This window comes from Corvus moneduloides, chromosome 12, assembly GCF_009650955.1.
Source record: "Corvus moneduloides isolate bCorMon1 chromosome 12, bCorMon1.pri, whole genome shotgun sequence".
NCBI lineage: Eukaryota > Metazoa > Chordata > Aves > Passeriformes > Corvidae > Corvus > Corvus moneduloides.
The window spans coordinates 3,391,578-3,414,673 of record NC_045487.1 but is presented as its reverse complement, the minus strand read 5'-3'; the positions used below and the strand labels follow the sequence as shown (position 1 = coordinate 3,414,673).

Sequence of the window (23,096 nt, the reverse complement as noted above, 5' to 3'; positions counted from 1 at the left end):
CTCTTTGCTCGTGACACAGCAGGGATTGGTTCATTCAGGGGGTTATTTTCTTCTCCCACCTCACACTGGCTGCACGGGCTGGATTTCCCTCTGGAGGTGAGGTCAGATGAGCGTTGATTGTCTCTGTGTGGCAAAAGGATTCACAGCATCATTCAGGATCCTTTGAAGATAAATTTTTATAAAAACCTTTTTCTGGTGAGTCTGCAGAGGTAAGTCCTATTTCTTACCATTATTTTCTCCTTGTTGCTTTTCCATGCGGACAAAATAGCAAGAACAACAAGAGAAGCTGTGCAAAACAAAAAAAAAAATGTGCAAAACAAAACATGCAAAACAAAAAAGACCTTTAGAGAGTTTCCCAGACAGAGATGTGGATGCTGGGACTCGTTCCACCCAGCCTGAGCCCCCCACCAGGTGATCACCCAATTGAAGCACTGGAAACTGTGCAAAAAGAAACCAAAAGCTTTAATTAAATTCCCCCTTCCTTCCCCATTGCACACCTGGGGTCAGAGCTAAGGATTTTACTCAACCTTTATGGGACAAGGTGGAAAAGAAGCGTGGCTCTAAACTCCGTTCTTTGCTTGCACAACCAGGAGCAGCAGAAGTTCTGCCCAGGAAAATCCCAACCCAAAAGTGAAGTGTTTGGAGTTTTGGGTAGCAGCAAACTCCATTCCACCCATGCAGCAGAGTTTTTTTCCCTCAAGGTGGCACAAGAGGAACAAAAGCGCAACAAGCCCCGGTTCTGGCAGGGGAGCAGGTGAAGGAGCTGTGAGTTTTGAGCTGAAAGCAGCACCCTTCCCTCACAGCAGCATCATATTTTTGGGCTCAGGGGGTCTCAGAGAATGGCTCCTTTGCTGTGTGTGTCTTCACAACAGATATCTTCTATTTAAAAGACAAAAAAAACAGGGTTTCCAAATAATCTACTTAGAACTGGAGCTTTATTATCCAATTAAATAGGAAATACTGTAAGGGCAATGTAATTGGGCTGCGTGTTATGTTTTTGTAGTGTGAAAATGATAGAGTGAAGAAATACAACTTGTATTAATGTTGTTTTCTTAACATTATAGTGTTGATTCAGTTTATTCCCAGCGTTTTCTGAGCCATGGGATAGCAAAATACATTAATTTTTCATTACATTTCCTAACATGCAGAAATCAACAGCAGCAAGAAAATGAAACTTGAGGCCGTTCAGCAATTTCTCAGAGTGAGTGGCAAACAGCAACTTTTTTTTTTTCCCTGCATTTATTCCAATTCATCAAATACAATTTCCCATAATAGAACAGAGGGAACATAAAGATGAGAGAGAGGGATGTGGTCCTGAGCCCAAACCACGCTGTTCCTCCCCAGCTGCCAGTTTGCTGGATAATGAACCACCATGCACCGATTGTTACAGTGCATTGTTGTGCTCATCAACTCGTTTTTCTCCTTTTCCATGTCCTGTTTGTCTTGGAATTTCTGTCAGTCCCACTCAGTGCATTGCTCCCCCTCCCTAACCCAGGGTGTGGCCTCTTGGCCGTCGTGTGGATTCTGGATTTTGGGCTTGGAGCTCCATGTGTCTCTACAAGCAGCAGGTTTGTGCCAAGGGGGTGATGTCAAATAAGGAAAGCATCAGCCTGTTGCTCAATTAGCCACAGTGGCTAATGAGAGCCACGCTGGGGCTGCCCAGGCCATGGACACACTGTGCACAGCACAGCCCCGGGATGCTCCTTGTGGGCAGCAGCTTCATGGATGATGAGTGAGGATTTGGGGATGAGAAAAGCAAGAGCAAAACCAAAGGGAAATTTTCTCCCTACCTGCCTAGAGGGGGAAGATGTTTTCCACCACTTTTCTGGCAGAAACACGAGGATTTGGAGTGATCCTAAAACTGTGGTGACTACAAGCACGCTCAGGTGGGCAGGAGAAGGGATTCCCTGCCAGGCAGTGCTGCTGTGCCTTGTCAGGAGCTGGCAGAGCCAGCTGGACATGCTCCAGGTCCTTGGAACAGCTGCACAAGGCGAGGACCAGTTCAAGAGCATAAATGAGCTCAGAGAGGTTTCACCTCCTGATTCCCGTACGATAAAGCCCAAATCCCTCTGTATCTGCTCCAAACCCTGGCTAAGCACCTTACCTAAACCCTGGACAGGGCCTGGATGTGAGATTCCCGAAAATCAGAGCCCAGCATTATCCCTGGATCCTTTCCCACGGGAAGGAGCGCTGTTTCGGCGATGCAGGAACTTCCTCCATCTGCCTGACGCATCCATGTGGGATCCTTGCGAAAGCGTTGCTCAACCGAGGGAGCCGGGAAGCCCCAGCTGTGTTTTACAAGATCCCGACTCCTTGCAGCGTGTTTCCCAACTGCTTTGTTTTCCCCTCGGTCTGGGAAAAGCCCCTCCCTCCACAGCACCTCAGTGGGACCCGGGTGTTGCTGTGTGGGGTGTCCCAAGGGCTCCTCAGCTTTTCCTGGAGCTGGCGGGACCTGGGGGATGCAAACAGGCTAGACTGAAGCGCTCCGTGGAAGAGCAGCAGTTTGGGGAGGGCTGGCCAGGTTTTGGGTACCACGGGCTGTCACAGAGGTCTGGGGGCTTGGCCTCATCATGGTCCAGGTGTCACCACCCCCACTGCTCCAGAGCTGTCACCTGGATGTCCCTGGAGAAAACTCTTCTCCTGCAGAAAACTGCACATCTATTTTCCTCTGGCTGGGAATGACTTTTATTCCCTCGATGCAGTTTTTACTGTCAAAGGAGGATCTTAATCTCACAGTTTACACCTCAGGGACAATGTAAGCATAAGTGGATCCCGCAGTCATGGTGCCTGGGGGAGGATGTAGGTCTCGTGGGGCAAACCAGAGCGTGATGCTCCCTGACAGGCAGCCATAAATTTCCGGGAGTGATGTAACCAGTGAACTTTATCAATCTTGGAATCACAGAACCGGAGAATGTCCCGAGCTGGAAGGGACTCACAGGCATTATTGAAGTCCAGCTCTGGGCACCGAAGTCCAGCCTTAGCTGTGTGTTGGGATCCACCACGAAAGCGCGAAGGAAGCGCTGTGGTTTTGACGAACGATCATTACAAATCCCCACATCGCACATCCATGCCCTCTCCCTGATGTAAACACCTATAAATCCCGGCGTTGTGCTGACTGGAGCATTTCCTAAGAAGGACTATCCCAGCCTGGAAGTTTACAAACAGGCTCGGCGGTGCGTGTAACCTGTCCTGCCCCTGCGCTCACAGCCCTGGCGAAACACCTTCCCTATCTGCCCGTCCGACGCTCCTCCCGCAGCAATCCTTCGGAGGGCGGAGGAAAAGCCCAACCTGCTCTTCAGGTGCCGGTCACGCACATCGAGCCGGTTCCCTCGTGTCCCTGTCACACACAGCCAGCCTTCCCGGCCGGGTTTCACGGGAGCAGCTCCCGCGGGGAGGCTCGGAGGGCGCGCACCTCCCTCCCTCCGGCTCCGGCGGCCGAAGGAAGGCGTGACTTGGCGGCAGGGACAGGTGCCTCTCCCTGCAGGTAGCCCCGAGCTCCCGGGGAAGCGGAGCCAGCCCTGCCAGCGGCCGGTGGTCCCATCCCGCTGGCCCCCGGGGCGCTCCCCAGAGCGGCGCAGCGAAGATGGGCGAAGGAAGTTTCACCAAACTCTTCCAGAAAAGGTCGCTCCTCCGCTTCGTGCAGAAATATCAGCCCCTGGGAAGCAGCGAGCCGGAAGAGGAGGTGAGGATTGCCTGTGCCTCTTGCCTGGACCTGCTGAAATAGTTTGTGTGATTTGGGTTACTTTTGTCTACTCCGCCTGCTTTGTCCCACCGGTAACTCGAGAGCGCTGTGGCTGCGCTGTCCCCTCTCCGGGCGAGCCGAGCGGCTCCCGGCAGCAGGGGGATGAGGTGGATGGTGTTTGCCAGGGGCCGGGAGTGATGGGGAGCCTTGTTTCTATGCAATGATCCAAGGGCACGGAGCTGAGGCCTCAGTCCTGCCCAGAAACTTTGTTCCCTGCTCTGAGGAGCTTCCCAACTAAGGAAGCGCATGGGAGAGCCCTGGAGCGCGGCCGTGGGAGCTCTCTGGAGAGTGGGCACAACAGGGGAAATGGAAAGCAGGGTTCCCCCTGTCCCCAGGGGACCCCTGCCACCAGTGCTGGTCACTGGCAGAGGGGCTGTGCCCCTCGGGCTGTGCTCTGAGCTGTTGCTGCAGTCAGGGCTGGTAACCAGCGGCCAAGGAGGGTTTGGGCTCAGACCTGCAGAGTCCACCTGGAAATACTGCTTTCCTCTCCTGAAAAGTGCTGCACTGACGTCCCCTCCCTGCTTGCACTGCCTGTCCTCGGTGCAGATGGACCAAAGGGTGGCCAGTGGTGCTTTGGATGACACATTTGTTGTTCTCCTTGGGTTTTCGCCACAAAATCTTCTGGTCTGGGATTCTCTGGTTATTTGCTCAGCACAAGGTTTCCATGGCTCAAGCCCCATTTTTTCTGCCACATGGCAGATTGGCTGGGTGCTCTGCCACGTGAACCTCATTTGTCTAATTCCTCTAGCACATGGGGTTAGCCCTTACTCCCATCCCAACGAGCTCCATCCACACACTTGGAGAGATTCATGTGCTTTTCCTGACTGACTGAGGCCTTTCCCAGATATTATTTCAGATAATCCCCTTTCTGAGTCTTGTCTGTCTGGTGTGGGGAAGGTCAGTGTCACAGGGAGAAGAAAATAAGACACTGAACTCTTCCCCTGTGCACTGCATCGGGTGATGCTGCTCTGCACTGCTCACACTGAGCTCAAAATCCCAGGAAAAGAAGATCTTGATGAGGTTGCAGAAGGTCTCTGTAACCTGGCTTGGTGGGAAGCTGAGATTTCTGATTGCACGTAGGCAGGAGGCCACGGGCAATTATTCTGGCTTGTTCTTAGGCTGCACCATTTATGCTGCGCCAAAATAAATAGTGACAGGTATTTACTTCCAAATCTAAACCCCTCTTGAATTTTAGCTCAGGTCTATGCAGAGAGTGGTCTGTGTGTAACAGGAGAGTGAGCTGAGGAGAGCTTTGGCACAGGGTAGGAAGCAGATAGCAGTGTAAAATGAAAATGGGAACTTGGCAAATCAAGAACTTATTCTCAGGGTATGGTTTAGGCTGGTAAATGACTCATCTTCCCCCTACTTGATGGCATTTTGCTTCTTTGCTTGAAAATAGTTGCAGAGCACTTTCAACCTTGTAGATCTTAAATATTTTGGTCAAAGCGTTGTGCTCAGTCTTAAAGGTGTGAGGGTGTGAGTCCAGGCGATCTGATGGGACTGCAGGCAGGATAAATGCCCAAACTGGGCTGTGAAGGAAAGCCCCAGTGCTGGTACCCCAGTGGGGTGATGGCCAGTTCACCTGTGGCCGTGGTGTTACCTGGAGATGGCAGGACAGTCACCTGGCACATCAAAGCCCATGCCCAGCCTGTGTCCAGACTCTGCTGGGCATGGTTTAACTCCTTTGCTGCAGTGCCCCATCCAGAACCAGGGGAATTTTTGTGGGGCTGATTTATAGTTTACGGGAATTGTGTGTTTCCTGCAGAAATCTGAAGAACAACTAGAGATTTTTCTTCTGAGCATCCCAGAGTGTGTGCACATGCACAGTCACACATCCTTGTGTGTGTGACGGGAGGAGAAAAGCCTGGGCACTGCTTCTTTGCATCCCCCTTTCCCTCTGACCATGGTCACCCCCAGCAGGCACAGTCCAGGGCAGGATTCTTGAGGTGGGTGCTTCAAATCAGCCTTACTGGAAAACCTCTGGCCTTTTGAACAATCAAGGGGGCTATTTTGGAGTTTCTATCTGCAAGCAGGGGGACCAGAGCTTTGTTTCATGTAAAAAATATTGGAATTCTGTGATAGATGTGCAACAGGGGAGTGAGAAGCTGTGTGGGAGGTGCTGAAACCAGTGTGGTGGGTGGGAAAGGAGCTTGGATAGGGAAGCCCAGCAAGGCAGCCCCTCACCTGGAGGGCTGGGGGTTGCTCGAGGCTGGATTCTGGATTCTGCCTGCACCTCTGGAACATGGGTCTTTTTCCTTCCATGTCCACCCGAAAAAAGAAATGTAAAAGTCTCTTTGGAGAGAATGGTTTGATTTATTTATCGTATTTTTGGCAGGGATAAAGTTTAATGTTTGGAAGGGCTTCATGTAGACTAAATAACCCAGCCCACTCTGGATTGCAGTCCATTATCTGGTCCAAAGTAACCTAAGACAGGGAAAAGGATATGCAAAGCCTCAGCAGAGGCAGAGGTGGGGGAAAATCCCGAGAACTGGTATTTTGGGCTGTTTGCCAGAGTACACAAAAAGGGCTGTGTGCTCTGCAGAAAGCCCCATGCTCCCTTTCTTCCACATGGGCTGCTCAGCAGGACAACTGAGGGATTGTTTTAGGATGAAGGATGCTCAGGTACCTCCAAGGTGGCTCCCAGCCACACCAGCTGCTCTTTACAGCCTCCAGTATCTCCTGATCTTGCAAAGCAATAGATAAACTGATAATTCCCCTTTTGTGACTCCTTCCTGCCCTGCTGCATGGAGTCTGTGCTCTTGTGCCGAAAGGATAAAGGTTATAAATGTAAATGGATATTGTGGATAACCCACATCTGCTTTGCAAGGTAAACACAAAAGCCAGTAATGCTCAAGGAGAGGTTTGTTTATGAGGAGATTGGCACAGGACACTGCCTGGTGCCCAACGTCCCTGGGGTGGGGTGGGATTGGGGTCACAGGGGCTCTGCACTGGCAGCACATCCAGGGCAGGAGGGAGATGGGGCCCCACTGATGCATTTCCAACCTGTGCATTGCAGGGGTTGTTCTGCAAAACAGAACTGGTGGGAAAGCTGTGCCACGTTCATGAGGGGAAGTCCCTGACAGGCGTAGGCTCAGCAGCGCAACTCATCCCAATAAAGCTGTTCCTGCCACAGGCCCTGGCTGGCAGGAGCAGGGAGCTGCCAGCATTTCCAGAGAAACCACAGATGGCTCAGGCACATCCCAGGCCTTTGTCATTTATTTCCTCCACACCTTTGTGAAGGTAAATATTGCTGATAGAGCTGGGCCCTGCTTCCCCTGCTGTCCTTGGGGACTTCAGGCATGTTATCCTCGTGTCCAGGTCCCTTCCTTCCCTCCAGCTGCTTTCATTAAAATGTAAACTGCTCCAGGGCAGAGCTGTACCTTGATACCTGTGTGTGCCAGCTGCAGCACAGAGGAGCCTGGAGAGGCCACATTAATCAGGATGGAAATGAATGCAGGGATGTGTCTATCCCTGTGTTTTCTTCCCACCAAACCCTTCCGTCTCCATAAGTGGCTCTTGGGATTTCAGTGTCTGATGTCAACAAAGTAACAGGGAACTGATGCATTTGTACAACCAGGGCACACAAACAGGGACATAAATCATGAGTTTTAAATGTGGAAGGGGTATTTTTGTCCCTTCTAGAAAGGTCTGTTAAGGAGATGTGGAAATAAGGGTGATGTCCGGTGCTAGGACGGCTCAAAAAGGGGAGCAGCACTGCAGCTTCTTCAAGCAAAATGTGGTCACCGGCTTGGGGGAAACGTGGGAGCAGGAAAATCCATGGAGATCTTGGGCAAATTGCTGGGGGATTGGAAAGGCAGGTTGTTCCTGGGACAAAATGGCTCTAAATGAGCCCTGCCCAGAGCAAGGGCTCCCAGACTCCTGTGCTTTCCCACTGGGAGCAGGGGGGTGTTGGCAGCTGAGCTGTGGGTCAGGAAATGGCCATAAAAGAGGGCTGCCACAGATGGATATGGCTAAAGCCTGTTCCAGGAGCAGGGCTTAGAGATGCTCCAAGCTCTCCAGAAGCCCCAAGACTGAAACCAGCTCCATGAGAGAACAGCCAAGGACGTTTTCTGCTTTTATGATTTCCTGCATTTATCTCGGACTTTAGATTGCAAAGCACTGGATGCTCCTAGAAAGCTCCTGAATATTCATGGCAGGGCCAATTCCCCAAATACCAGTGCAGGAGGGTGAGCCAGACCTGAGTGCACCCCACAGCAAACATTCCAGGGTGCTGGGAGTGGGGAGCTGGAGCCAAATTCCTGCCGCGCTCTCTGGGGGTTCCTTAATGAACACAAACTCCCGTGCTTTATGAATGAAGGGAAAAGGGAATGGAACTCCTGTCCCTTGGGAGGGGTGAGATTTCTCCCTCTCTGTACTCAGCCTGCACTAGTGGTCACAGCCTGGGCCTGGCAGAGATTTTGGGAATGCTGCTGCTCTGGGAAGTGCATTTTAGAGAAGAAAATGAAGGAAATTGAAAGGCAGAGGTTGGGATGCTGAGGGCTGGGGCTGCCTGGATGGGGCAGGAAGGCTTTATCCTGCTTGGAGGCAGCTGCAGAGTCAGTGGTGGAGCAAAGCAGCCCTGGAGGTGGGAGAGGAGATTTTGCTTCTCCCTCTGGCTCACATTTCTAGCTCACGTTTTCAGCTCGTTTATTATGTTTTTAATAAGGGGAAAGTGTTTTCCTTGCTCTGAGCATCGAGTCTGGGCTGTGAGACACTGGCATGGGACACCTCAAACAGCACAGCCTGAACCTCTCCTGATCAGCACCGTGAGCTTCTCTTTTTTGGCTCCCCAGCTCCTCACGACCTCTCTCCCCCTACGAGAACAGCCGGGCTTTGAGGCTGGGATCAGGATTGCTTAGAGCTGGTATTAAAGCGCTGAGATTTGGGAAGTGGTGTAGTGACTGGCACGCAGCTGGCAAGGGGAGGGAAGGGAATGGGATTAAGGGAAGAAGCCGGAAGGTGCTGAAAAGCTTTAATTAACTGTGCTCTCGCCTAACGATTGCCTCGCCTTGTTTACCCAGCCCCGTGAGGAGTGCGAGCTGAAGGTAATCGAGCAGGAGAAGGAGGTGGCGGTCCTGCCCCCGAAGGACGCCTGTAAATGCCACAAGGAGGACTTGGCAAGAGCTCTAAACGTAAGGGTTTGTGCAGGTCTTTGGGAATGTGGGATCTGCCTGTGGGAAGGGCCCGAGCAGCAAAATCAGTCTGTAATTGACTTGCAAACTCCTGGAGTGCCCAATCCCGCTGCCTTTTTGTGGGATGAATCCTCTCCTTTCTGGGCTTGAGGGTCCCCACCATCAGGGAAAGCTTTAGTGCTTGGCTGTATTTTAATTTCTGACCTCACTATTTTTTAAATCCAGGCAGAATAGATTTTATCCCTTCTCATTTTGTTCTCCCTTGAATTTTGTCAGGGTGTGTTTATTTTTATTTTCTATTTAAATACACAGTGCAACCAGAAATTAGTTCTTTCCTTTACTATTTTAGATTTCTAATTTGTCATCCATGATATGATTTCTCCCTTTTGGAAATATACATTTTTTTAAATTAACTTGTGCTCGCTCTATGGCTTTCTGTGGTGGTTGATGGTAAAATTTTATGGTTTAACAAAAATACATATTTTAACAGAAAAACAACAGGCAGATTTATTTTTTCACGGGAGACTGAGCCATGAAGATCTTGCCCAGTCTGCTAATAGGGGTTTAATATAAATTTGCCTTAATAAGTTTTCTGTAACTGTAATATGTAATGTTTGGGTTGGGTTTGGGGTTTTTTTCCCTCTAGGTTGACTTACAAACTGGACTCTCTGAGTTTTCCGTGCTCCAGCGCCGGTCAAAACACGGCTGGAATGAATTTTCAGTAGAGAACACAGAGCCAATATGGAAGAAATATCTGGACCAGGTAAGGATTTTCTTCACAGATCCTCATTTCTTGGCAGAAACAAAACCTGGCTGGGTTGCTCTGAGCGTGTGTCTGCATTGAAATATTCAGGATTTGTAATTCCAGAGACTGAGCCTTGGAACAGGCTGTGCCCTGGACACAGGAACTGCTCCTTCTCCTGGGAAAACCATTGTGAGGTTCCTTTGCAGCTCACTGAGGGTGCAGATAACATCTTCAAACAGAAATGAACCTGTTTGTCTCAGCCCACAAATCAAATGCTGTAGATCAGGGGCCTGGTTGCTGGGTATTTCTTCCCTTTAAGGCAAGTGGTAAAATCGTGAAAGGTTTGAGGAGAGCCGGTGGTAGCAGGAAGATGCTCTGATTTTGGTTATCCCTCCAGAAAAGGGGCAGCTGTGGAGCTCAGGGGAGTTTTGGGGTCTCTATCAGTGATACAGCAGTGACAGATACGTTCATACATGGTGCTATGTGCTGTTGACATCCACAATTTCACACCAGCTGCCCCCAGAAAGCCAGGCAGAAAGTGATATTTGCTGTCTTCCCTTTCCCCAGATGAGTTACCCTTGGGTTTTGCTTTTATTAACTATTTCTCATCAGTATTTAATGCATCTTTCAGCTCTCTTTGAGAGCTTTTAACCGGACAAGAAGGGCCTTTTGTTTGTTTTTATTTTTCATTTCCAACCTGTGATTTGACTGGTTTTCCTCCTGCTTAGTCGAATCACGAGGATCTGAGTTGCTTTGAAAGTCTTCATTTTTATTTCATGGTTTATCCCTTTTTCAACATAATTGATATTCTTTAGCTTTTGTTAATCATCACTAAGTCTCTCCAAGGATTCTTTTACTCCTGATAAAAAGTGAGATGGTGTTTTTTCTGCTCAGCCTTCAGAACCAGTTTCTCCTACAGGGACACCAGAGGGATTCTTCGGTGCATCTCTGATCCTCCTGCAACCTTTTGGTGCCTCTGGTCTTGCACCATTCACACCCTGCACTTGAGCATCATCCCTCAGCAGCCCCTTGTTGTGGCTTTTTCAGGCTGCTGCTTTTGCAAACATCCCCCTTTGCCTCGGTTTTCTAAAGAGGAATGGAGGGACTTTCACCTTTGGCTCCAGCAAGGAATAAATTTAAATCCTGGCTTTCCTGCTGAGCATCACCACACATCTGTTGCACAAAGCAGGCAGATTTATCTTTATCTATTTAATTCCTTTCCATCAATTCCCACATCAGCTAAACAGAGCTGTAATTTTCTCAGGTAGGAAAAGGGGCCTTAAAGTCTCTGTTTAAAAGTGAAACAAGTGAGCACCTGACTCCCACAGCCCTCGGTCCAGTGAAGACTTGAGCAGATTAATTAAAGAAAAAATGAAAAAGAGGAAGAAAGAGGATTTCTGGTTTCAGATTCTAAGATGACAATAAAGTTTTTGTTTGTACTTACTGTGCATCAAGAAGCTTTTGGAATCAGCTCTGTGCTGTGTGTCTGCAAAGGCAGACAAAAAGGGGGAAAGGGAGGGAATCCATGTGTTTTGGGGTGAGCCTGGTCCTGCTGGTCCCACACCCATCACCTGTGGAGCAGGAACTGCAGAAGCCTGACCACGATGCAAGGAGGGTCCCTGCAGCCAAACCTGACAGGGACCCTTCCTGATGGGGTCTGCAGCCAGCTCGGCTTCAGCACCTCTCATTCCATATTTTTCTTGTGTTCTCAGTTCAAAAACCCCCTCATCCTCCTGCTGCTGGCCTCAGCTTTGGTGAGTGTCATCACCAAGGAGTACGAGGATGCCGCGAGCATCACCATGGTAGGTGTCACCTGTCCCATACCCCCACGGTGGGTGTCCCTTGTCCCCCATATCACTGTGGTGGGTGTCCCCTGTCCTCCATCCCCACGGTGGGTGCCCCTTGTCCCCCATATCCCCATGGTGGTGTCCCCTGTCCTGCATCCCACCCCGTCTCTCTGTGCCCACACCTGTAACCCCTCTCTGCCCACAGGCTGTGCTCATCGTGGTCACTGTGGCCTTCATCCAGGTGGGTTTTCCAGAGCTCAGCCCTGTGGCCATGGCTGTCAGCAAAGAGACCTCTCCTGTAACTTGGCTTTCTTTTCCCTCCTTGTTTAAAAGGAATATCGCTCGGAAAAATCCCTGGAAGAACTCAACAAGCTGGTGCCCCCCGAGTGCAACTGGTGAGACCTCCCTGCAGCAGGGGCTTAGCAGGGAGTGGGGCTAAGAGGGCAGGACCAACGGGAAAAGAAAATTATTTCAGGCTGTTGTGCACGTAATGAGAACCTGGTCTCTGGAGGGGTGGCACCGTGAGTGGGTGCAGCTACAGGTCACAGGGAAGGGGGATGAAATAATCAGTAATGATCCGAAATTATTAGAAGGTTTTTTTGTAATTATTAGGAAAAAAATTAGAAAAACTAGAAATAAGAAGTAGGCACCCAGTGGAATTAAGTAAATGCTGAGAGACAGGAGGCTCCCAGAAAAGCTCCACATCCCTGCAGCATATCCTGCATGCCACTGTCTCCCCAGGCAGGAAAAACCTCACCCATGTATATTTTTTTTTGCTTTAGGGTAGTTTTTCCCCCCGAGAAATGGGCACAAAGCAGCACCTGAGTGCAGGTGGGCTGGGGCTCCTGTCCTACCTGCTGCTGTACCCACGTGTCGGGCACGGGCACAGCCAGGTCACAGCCCACAGAGCAGCTTTAGGGTGCACCAAACACTGCTTTCCATGGCTTTGATGTTTGTTATCAGTGCTCAAAATTACAGGAAACATTTTGCCTATTTATGTCTTTGCAAATCAGTTTTGTCACAGCCAACAGAAATAAGTTGTGAGGCTCAGGGAAGCCTTGCCCTGCCAGAGAGGTGTGGGGTTTTCCACTGGTCCAAAGTTCACCCTGGAGCTTACAAACCCCACTGTTGGCACTTTATTTATTTATGATATGACACCAGAAGCATCCAGCTGCCTGGAAGGCTCCACTCTGAATGCAATAGTGGAATGCCAGGGGTAATTCTAGGTTTAAAAAGCCTCTTTTTAGGTTCAAGAATCTGCAACTCATTATTTAAGGCATGAAAGCATGACTCCTTGTTGCTCCTCTCTACTGTATAAATAATCTTTAAGTCACTTATGAAATATAAATCATCCATAACCTGCCCATCTGTTTGCAAATTAAATTCTGTTTACAAATTAAAACCGAGCCCAAACTGAACATAATCCTCTGCTCATTGCTATGAAGATTTTTCTGTTCTTATTTACATTGGAAGCTCTTTGGGGCAAGGCTCCTTGCTTTCTTGCCAGCCACATTCCCGAGCCTGCAGAACGAATAAAAACCTCACAGCCTGGTTCCCTTTCTTCTTTTTTCCATTTGCCTCGTGCAGCCTAAGGGAAGGAAAACTGCAGCACCTTCTAGCACGAGAGCTGGTGCCTGGAGATATCATCTACCTGTCTGTGGGTGACAGGGTTCCTGCAGACCTCAGGCTCATAGAGGTAAATACAGCTGTAAACGAGCCTGGCTGGGAAATTCCTTGTCTTAACAGTGCCAGAAATGCGTCTTTTTAATTAGGTTACAGATCTGCTGGTGGATGAATCCAGTTTTACTGGAGAAGCTGAGCCTTGCAACAAGACTGACAGTGTGCTGCTGGAAGCTGGGGACATAACCACGCTGAGCAATGTGGTTTTCATGGGGACCCTGGTGCGGTACGGGAAGGGAAAAGTGAGTCCTGACATCAGTGGTCTTTTCCTGGGCACTGGCTGCAGATTCTTTCAGTGTGAGCATGGAATGACAGGAAAAGGGGGAATGACAGAGGGCAGGTTTGATGGGATACTAGGAAGGAATCCTTCCCTGTGAGGGTACTGAGGCCCTGGCACAGGGTGCCCAGAGAAGCTGTGGCTGCCCCTGGATCCCTGAAAGTGTCCAAGGCCAGGTTGGACGGGGCTTGGAGCAGCCTGGGACTGTGGAAGGTGTCCCTGCCCATGGCAGGGGTGGGACTGGATGGGCTTTAAGATCCCTTCCAACCCAAACCAGTCTGGGATTCTCTATATTTTCTCACCTTCATCTCTCTTTTTCCTTTTTCCAGGGTGTGGTTATTGGCACAGGTGAAAATTCCCAGTTTGGTGAGGTGTTCAAGATGATGCAGGCTGAGGAGGTAACACAGCCCATGTCTGGGGAAATGCTGGATGTCCTGGATAAAAGTTTGTGAGCAGGAGCAGTCCCAAGAGTTCAATGCTCTGGGTTCAGTTCTGCTTCTGCCACAAGATGCCCGTGTGACTGAGGGACACCAAAGTGTCTGACAGAGAAGGACAGGACAGGCTGTGCCCAACAGACCCTGTTGAGGGGCTGAGGGTGGGAAAAGCACAAGGCAACTGCAGGGACCATGTATTGATAATCAGGGCTGTGTGGGTCACTTGTTCTGGGCTGGCCATCATCTTCTCGTCACACACAACAACCAAAGAAAACCCAGTAACCTCTAATTTTTCCAGACTCCCAAGACACCTCTGCAGAAGAGCATGGACAGGCTGGGGAAGCAGCTCACGCTGTTCTCCTTTGGGATAATTGGTGAGTGGGATGCAATGCTCACGCTGGCGTGGTTGGCTGTGGAATCCCTTCGTGCTCCAGGGCTGCTTTTCCAAAAGCACTTGTGGGTGTGGGTCACCTGGACCTTGGGGGTTCGAGCAGAGACACCACTGAACGAGAGACCTGGGTGCCTCATTGCATTTTTAGTTCTGCAACAACAGCTAAAACAGGTCAGAGGTTTTTGAAGTACTTTTTTTAACCAGCTCATTTCCCCCCTCCAGGTTTGATAATGCTCATTGGCTGGTTGCAAGGGAAGCGTCTCCTCAGCATGTTCACCATTGGAGTCAGGTGAGGACTGGACTTTTTCTCTTTGATTTCTAATGAAATGTCCCAAGGAACTTCCCGTTCAAAACAAAGGACATTTCACAAAGGAGAGCTTGAGTAAATACATAAAAATTTCATAAATATGTATTTCTCTTGCACTGCTGAAATTAATGTGAGGTTTAAACAGAGTAGAGGAGAACAACACCAAGCTTGAGGGTTTATTTAATTTTGTAAACTGGTATCAGGAAAATCTTCCTTAGCATCTCCACCTCATCCTGCTGTGAATGCCCTTTCCTATCTGTGCTATGAATTTAGTGGGAGTGCACCAACAACAAATATTTCTCTTTGCTGTTCCTGCTGGATTTACATCTAAAGAAAGGAATGCACATCTCACACAGCATAAAAAAGCATGCACAGCTTCTTAATCAAACATAATAAAAAATGTGTTTTCAGTAGTGCCCATAAAACCTGTTACCTTGGTGTTGTCATGGCTCTAAAATCAATTCTTTAAAAAAAAAAAAAGTGTTCTATGGAAACAAAAAAAAAAATCCCAGGTGGGGAGACAACAGAGAAGCCAAACTGGTTCAGTGCCACCTTCCTGTCTCCCAGGGGGATGTGGTGGCAAAGAAAAGTGGTTAATCCTGAGTTTGGGGGGGCAGTTTATGGTTTTGCAAGCCGTCCGTGATTCCATTTTGCACATATCTGGAAGCATTCAGAGTTCCCCAAGGAATATCTAATATCAAATATACAGACTGTGGCTGGATTTTTCCAGCATATCAGGTGTTGCAGGTTTTGGTGTTGCTCTGATTGATGGTGGAGACATCTGGGGAGCTGGTTCTGTCCCCCCACAGTGGGGTAAGAGAGGAGGTGAGGGGTTGCATGTGGCCAGGAGCCAGTGGCTAACGTGTGAGCCCTGGTGCCAGGGAATATTCAACTCCCATCCTCAGAAAGTTAAATAAATGAAATTAAATCCAGCCTCTAAATCCCTGCTTATCCAGAAATTAATGCTCTTTGGCAATGTAAAGAAGAAAAATAACTGCTCTGCCACAACCATCCAGAAAAAGGTCGAAGGGCTGGGTAAATGTCCTGCTTTTGTATTTGCAGTGTGCCAGCAGCCCCAGTGATTATCCCATTGAGCCCCCTAGGAAAACTCAGCCCTGGGAATGTCCCTTTGGCACCTTTGGGTCCGTGCTTGTGGTTTGGGCCCTGTGTTGAGGCTGTTGTGTCTCTGCTGTCCCCAGCCTGGCCGTGGCTGCCATCCCCGAGGGCCTTCCCATCGTGGTCACCGTCACCCTGGTGCTGGGAGTGCTGCGCATGGCCAAGAAAAAGGTGATTGTGAAGAAGCTGCCCATTGTAGAGACCTTAGGTAAGGCTGCAAAGGGGCCACACGGCTTGGTCACCTGCCAGGCTCCAAAATCTGAGCTCCAAAGTCTGGGCTGGCCTTGAGAGCTTTGGTCTGATCCAGAGAAATAAATTTGGAACAGTCTTACCGGGACAGAGCAACCCACTCAGAATTAAATATATTTTTTACCCTGTGTTTCTCACCCTTTTCCCTTATTTTGTGGTATGAACACAGGCACGTGCTTGGAATGGTCCAGCCCAGGGGGAGCAGAGCCCCTCTGCAGACACGTATTGGGTTAAAATCTTTGTTTCTCTTTCCTCTCCGTGCTCTGGGATCCTCCTGCAGATCTGTCCTGTCCACTTCTTCAGCGTCTGGCTAAAAAACCTCCCAGCCCCTCAAGTCAAGCTTGGCAACATAAATAAAGCCATTTATCCTTCTGCAGGCTGGGTGGTGGCCAACTCCCTGACACCCAAAAAGTCACGGAGAGAGGGACAGAGAGGATGGAGAAGGCATCCAGCACATCCTCACAGCTGCAGGGCAGAACGAACTGGGATGGAATTGTTCTTCCACCTCCCCTTACCTTCAATTTGTCCCTTACTCCCAGGTGGCTGCACTGCAGGCTTTGCTGCTCTGACCTGGGTCAGGGTAGCAGGGATATGAAGGAGACACAGTGCCTACTTAGCACCACTCATTAAATGCACAATAAATACCAAGCCAGGTCCGTGCAGTTCCCAAAATCTGCTGCATGGCCAGATCCTGCAGCTAAAACCTGTCCTTTTGGGAAACACTGCTATTGTTTGAGCTGCCTATGTTTGTTCTGCAGTTAAGGAATCTTATCACCCTGATTTTATTGTGTCTGCCCTGACCCAGGACATCTGAAACAGCTTTTGCCTCGTGAGGGAATTCGTTCTGGGAGGGCTGCGCCCACAGAGGCAGAACTGCAGGTGCAGAGAAGGCACAGCCAAAACTGTCTGTTAAACTTCTGAAGAGGAGAAAAACAATCCTTCTTCTTTAATTATCAGTAACTAAAAACGGGGTGTTGGAGATCACAGCTTTGCTGTCTGCTAATCCTTCAAAACTGTGCTTCATTTAATTACAGCCCAATCCGCTTTATTTCTCTCCAGGTCTTTACCTAGAAGTCATCATGCTTGTGGGGGTCTGTGCCTGAGCACTGTGATCACCTCCAGAGCCAGGAAGATATTCAGACTCAGAAGGAAGCTGGAGCCTTATTCTTGTTTCATATTAAAGTAATTTCCCCCCTTCTTGGGAGTGGAAACTATCTGGAATGCGGTGGCTCAGCTAATTCACCCTTTTGCAGCACTTTGTAAATGGACTCTGGAAAAATGTGCCTTACTGGATCAGGGTTGGCACAAAGCAGAGCAAAGGGGCAGTTTCTGCTCTTAGGTGTTGATCTTGGAGTATTTTTTGTAGCAGTCTTTAACCCACCTCCTCTCCCAGTCCCTTGGTGAGGCAGGGAAGGGCTGCTGTTCTGATTTAGAGAAGCAAGGCTTCACTGGCAGAGTGGGAATTGGGGCTGTCTTTTTGGAATAGAGCAGCTGTTCTGTGATATTGCAGCCCAGAAACACTGACCAAGATAATGTGACCCTCTTTGGATGGCTCCTACCACATCTCACACCCGAATTATGCTCCCGATGCCCCAGTGTGCACTCAAATCCTTTCCTTCCTTCTTAGGCAGCTCATCCATTTCTTGATCTTTTCTCCCTTTCACCGGTGCAGTTTAAACCACATCAGTGAAACTTGTTCTCCCCCTTCTCACTCTCACTGCTGGGCTGCATTATTGATCAGTTCTGATTAAAACCATTCCTGCCTCAGTGTCGCTGTTGGGGCAGTCACGACACACACGGACAGTGCCTCTTTCAAGGGCCAAAAAGCCATTTATTAAACAAAGCAGCCTCTTTTATACACTTCTTGTATGTTACCATTCATGTTACAGATTCACTGGCTGCTAAACTACTACAACAGACTCTTTGGCTATTACTGACTACAACATACCATTAGCTACCTATAGCATAAGCATTCAGAAAAATAACAGGTGCAGATATGTGGCTGTTTTCTCCTTCTGCTGTTTAACTTGCCTGAGCCATGATTTTATAAAGGCAACAAGGCCTTCATTTTATAAGGTTTTACTTCAATGCCACACCCCAGGTTGCTGCAATGTCATCTGCTCAGATAAGACGGGCACTCTGACTGCCAACGAGATGACAGTGACCCGGCTCGTGACCTCGGACGGCTGCCAGGCAGAGGTATGGATGAGGCAGGAATCCAGGCTTTCCTGAGGGAATTCAGCAGCACTGAATTTGCCTTTGGTTCAGTCGGACCCAAATGAGGAAGGCTGGCCAGCCCCAAACCAAGCAGTTTCCTGCACATTCCCTTAAAGTGAAGGGATTTTTGCAGCCCTGGGGCAGGCAGAGGTGAGGCTGAGGGTACAAAAACCACTCAGGTACCACAGAAATGTCCACTGGCATCACCTGTAATTACTGTAAATGCTGAAACCTGCCACTGACCCTTGCTGGTCCACCTGGCTGTAGGAATATTTATTATAGGAGCAGCTTCATTCTCTGCTTGGTTCATTCGTCTCTGTGCAAAGTGAGGGGAAAATGCAAAATGTGCGGCAGAGGAGAGACAGGGCAGTCATGAGGAGGGCAGGGCTTGAACAAACCCCTTGCACTGCTGCCAAAGGGCTGCAGCTCTCCCCTGAGCTGCAGGGGACTTGTGGAATCACAGCAAACAAATTCCCTATAAGACAAATTGACTCCTTTTGTCCCTATAAAGCCATTTTAGTGTGATATTGTCACTGTCTGCAGCCTTTTCTTTAAGCATTGCTTTCAGACAGAAAGAAGAATCCCTGCACTCCTTAAAAGTGAAAATTTTCTTGAGTGCAGCCCCCTGCACACATCTGCAGTCCACTCCTGACAGGTACAGAGGAAATTTCCCATCTTTCTCTCCCTCTCTCAGGTCAGTGGGGTGGGCTACAATGGAGAAGGAAATGTTTATCTTCTGCCATCCAAGGAGATTCTTAAAGAATTTTCCAACATCTCCGTTGGGAAACTCGTGGAGGTAAGTGTAAATTATGAACCAGCATATCCTAGTTACAGTCAATTTTCAGATGCACAAATGACTTTGGATAATTAGTGTGAAGAAAACCCACTTTTGTAATTCTAAAACAGACTGTCTTGCTAAAACATTTTCAAGGAAAGACTGAGTGTGATGTAATTCCTGAAGCTTATGGGTGAAAGGCAGTGATCATAAGACATGCAGAGAGAGACCAGAGCCATCAGCTTCAGGAGGCAATGATATTCTAGATAAAAATACAGTTCTGGCAGAGGAGAGACCAATACATTTTACCACAGTCAGGTTTTTAACGTGCACAGATTGTAGACATTAGCCAGCTACACAGTCCATTTATAAATGTATTGTGATGTCCTCTGGGTTTGTGTCAGCTTTACATAAAATTTTTAACATTCAGCTGGAGGCTGGAGTGAGTGTTTGGGTGGTGAAATGATTTGTGCTGGAATCTCAAATGGAGATTAGGTCCCATTTTATTCCTACTGCACATTAGAAACAACAGTAGGAGAGACTGAGCTTTCATTTTCATGATATATCAAGGTCATTAGATGTATCTCATGTTTTCTTGATGTTAATTTATCCAAAGCATAATATTTTACCAGAATATTGGTGCATCTTATAGATTAAGTGGCTTTAGAAAACACAAGAACTGATCTCAAGAGATGCTGCCGTGGGGGAAATCTTTTCTCAAAACTTTTGGGATGTGGTTCCTTTCATTCCCCAATCTTTCATCATTTCATTTAAAGAGATGAAAAAGCTGTGACTTCAGTAATGAAAAAAAATATACCATGTAAAGCTGTCCCTTTCTCTAGGCTGGCTGTGTAGTCAATAACGCCGTTATCAGGAAAAACTGTGTGATAGGACAACCCACAGAAGGAGCTCTCATTGCCCTGGCAATGAAGGTAAGGTCCTTAGAGTGTAAAATTTTCCTGAAATTATAATAAATAAATAAATAACAGCTGGATTTGTTAGGTCTGGCAGCAGAGTAAGACTGCTTTAAGTTCCCCAGACTGGTTTAATCTTTCCTTGTCTCCTCTGCCCAAGGTCATAGATGTTGCCTCTCCCAGTCAGCCTTTAGTCATGGACTCTTTCCTTGTGCTTCTGTGCTGACAGCAATCCTCTTTTGGCTTGGTTAATCCTGCAGTTAGGCTGGGCTATGCATTTCTTTTGGGCTCAGACTGGACAGCTCATTTTATATTTCCTGCACATGCCAATTAAGAGCCCAGGAGGAAAGCAAGAGTTAAAAATGAGCAGGAACAGGCCAGGCCAGATTGCATGGCAGAGGGTCACCCTCATTTTGGGTCAGCTGCTAGATTTCACTTTTTTCCTAGTAATGATTATGTAAAACAAGATGGTTTTATGAATATTGCGTTCACACTGCCAGGCAGAGCTGTAAAGCACCTCAAGGTATCACCTCAGCAGTGTCACCCAGCCTGAGGCCTCGCCCTCAGGTGGGCTGTAGAACCCAGGAGGTCCCTGATGAAATGATGCACCTCCAAACATCTGGTCTTACCTCCTGCTTTTAAAGCTTGTAACTAACTCTAGCACTGCAATCATGATTTTTTTAATTTCTTTTTTCAAGCAATGGCATTCCATTTCCCTAAATGCTGAATTAAAACCTTCCTCCTGCTCTGGCATTCAGTAGCTGAGCAATAGCAGAATATGAGGGAGGTTGTCTTTCTTATATTTATTTTTAAATTTTTGTTTTGGTGGGGGCTGGGGAAGAAGGTGATCAGAAGTAGCTTCCAGTCTCTCCCACTTCACCTGCAATAATCACACATGCTGCTGGAGCAAGAGTGTATTGATTTGGACTGAAAGGTTTTGTTGTGAATTGCTTTTTGAGTGTAATTCATCAGGAAATAATTCAAAACCACATCCACAACTGACCATTCAGCTGTTTGCTATTTCCTTTCTTCTTTCAAGTAGAGTTGCTGGGCAATAACCCAGAAAAGAAACCCAGAAATCTGCTCATCCCATTGCTTTGCCATAGGTTTGGGGAATGGATGTGTTCCTCTCACCAAAAGGCATGTCAGGTCTCTAATTCCTGCAAAATTTAACAGGGGTCAAGCTTCAAACTCCAGTTTAATTTATCCCATAGCAGGCACCTAAAGCAAAAGATTTTGGGTTTGAGATATGAATTTTTCCCTGCTCGTGTTTTCTCTTGAGCTCTGTGGGATCTGACAGCCTGGAAGGACACGGCCAACAGTCAATCCTTGTGATATGGAAAATATATCCAAGCTTTGGCAACGTCCAGCCTTACAGTGCTCTTTTTGTTTTACCTTGCTTCAGATGGAATTAGCTGACATAAAGGACATTTATGTAAGAAAGAAGGAAATTCCATTCAGCTCCGAGCAGAAGTGGATGGCTGTGAAATGCACACTGAAAAATCAGGTAAAGCAAACAGAGGCAGGGGCTGGTTTCATGTTTCTAATTGTGCACCTCAACAATGGGCATGAAATGGTATCTCTTCAGCAAATAATGTTTGCAGGAGTTAACTATGTCGGGAGAAAACGGAACAAACCTCAACATTCCCGGCTTGGGTGGAATTTTAGCTTGTAAAACTGTTTGAATGGGAGGAGGGAATACTTTCCATACCGTGGTTTGAGCAGGAAAACAAAAGCTTTTCAGAGAGAACTGACAGGGAGAGAGGGATTCAGTGTTTGGACATTCATCCCTTACTGGGTTAGGGAGCTCATTTTGGCTGATACTGTGCTCTGGTTTAAAAACTCACCAACCTTTTCATTACCATGCTGTCTGTGAGGGCTGAACATGAAAAATGAGCAGAGCAAAAATATCCCATCCTATCCATAATACATGGATGCTCCTGGGCATCTCTCGAAACAGGTAAAAGAGGAAACAGAATCTTCTCTACCTACAATTACAGACTTATTCATTTAAACTGTGCTCTTTTTTTTGGATAAAGTGTATTCTCTCCTTGCTTTAAAGGATCAGGAAGATATTTACTTCATGAAAGGAGCCTTTGAAGAAGTTATCCAGTACTGCTCTCTGTACAACAGCGGTGGCATCTCGTTGGCACTCACGCCCCAGCAGAAAGCCCTCTACCAGCAGGAGGAAAAGCGACTGGGCTCCTCAGGACTTCGAGGTGAGTCCTTACTGTCCGTGTCCCTTAAGCTTACAGGTTATCTGGCCTAAAACTTTCCTGCTCTGTCATGGTTAGGATGGTCAGAGGCTCAGTGATCATAGAATCCCAGAATTGCTTGGGTTGAAGGGACATTAAAGCTCATCTCATCCCACCCCTGCCATGGGCAGGGACACCTTCCACTATCCCAGGTTGCTCCAAGCCCCATCCAGCCTGGCCTTGGGCACTTCCAGGGATCCAGGGGCAGCCACAGCTGCTCTGGGCACCCTGTGCCAGGGTCTCAGCACCCTCACAGGGAACAATTTCTTCCTAATCTCCAATCTAAATCTCCCCTCTTTCAGTTTAAAGCCATCAGTTCTTAGCATCACTTTTGTGATCTCTTCCCAACACTTGTCACAGTGCCAAGAGCCATATCTTAGGTCTGCTGGCTGATCTTTTTTTTTTCTTTGCTGGGTTTAAATTAGTGAGTTTGAAAGGAATTGAAAATAAGCACTGGAAATGTGAATGTTTCTCTTCCATGGAGTGCTGTGATTGTCTGGGATACGGTCTGGGTGATGCACTGGAGAGCTTTGTGCTGGGCCCGATCTAAGCACTGCTCTGCCAAGTTTTGCTTTTGGAGAAGAGAACAACAAAAGCCTGTTTGAGAGGAGTTCCAAATGTGGATTTGGGTGTTGAGATTCCTGTTTGAAGCTTGGTTCAATCCTTTGTTAGGCCCAAATCTGTCGATCTGATCCCAACTGCCTGTCATGCACAGCCCACAGGAGTTTTACACACTTGTCACCTCCTTCATCACCAGAAACATCCCCTCAGAAACGTCTCAGGTGTTCCCACAGTAACACGGGCACCGTTCCCAGGTGGTAAGGAGGTGACAACAAGCCTTGGCAGCCGGATCTGGGGGATGGGGCAGTTAATGTACATATTCTCCCACCCCGTGCTTTGTGGTTAGGAACTCCTGTGCAGCGCTTGATTTACAATATCCAAATGATCTGCCCTCGTGGCAATGGCAAATCACTGCTCTGAAGGGAAGTGATTAACTCAGGCAGCTGCTGCAGTTTATGATTCCACCATCAAAGCAACACTGACATGAACCCCTGGCAAAATATCCCGGAGTGAT

At 48.2% G+C, this 23,096-nt stretch overlaps 1 protein-coding gene across 1 annotated transcript in view; it reads left to right on the top strand.

Moving 5' to 3' along the window:
* The first annotated feature begins 3,208 nt into the window (after nt 1-3,208).
* Nucleotides 3,209-23,096, top strand: part of ATP2C2 (ATPase secretory pathway Ca2+ transporting 2) — a 25,757-nt gene continuing 5,869 nt past the window's right edge. The window contains exons 1-17 of the mRNA XM_032121634.1: nt 3,209-3,682; nt 8,764-8,874; nt 9,521-9,637; nt 11,332-11,421; nt 11,612-11,647; nt 11,740-11,801; nt 12,994-13,102; nt 13,179-13,328; nt 13,693-13,761; nt 14,096-14,171; nt 14,411-14,477; nt 15,695-15,819; nt 17,962-18,059; nt 18,772-18,873; nt 19,695-19,784; nt 21,172-21,273; nt 21,829-21,985. Coding sequence (XP_031977525.1) covers nt 3,584-3,682; nt 8,764-8,874; nt 9,521-9,637; nt 11,332-11,421; nt 11,612-11,647; nt 11,740-11,801; nt 12,994-13,102; nt 13,179-13,328; nt 13,693-13,761; nt 14,096-14,171; nt 14,411-14,477; nt 15,695-15,819; nt 17,962-18,059; nt 18,772-18,873; nt 19,695-19,784; nt 21,172-21,273; nt 21,829-21,985 — 1,660 coding nt within the window. The 5' untranslated portion in view covers nt 3,209-3,583. The remainder of the gene's footprint in view (nt 3,683-8,763; nt 8,875-9,520; nt 9,638-11,331; nt 11,422-11,611; nt 11,648-11,739; nt 11,802-12,993; nt 13,103-13,178; nt 13,329-13,692; nt 13,762-14,095; nt 14,172-14,410; nt 14,478-15,694; nt 15,820-17,961; nt 18,060-18,771; nt 18,874-19,694; nt 19,785-21,171; nt 21,274-21,828; nt 21,986-23,096) is intronic.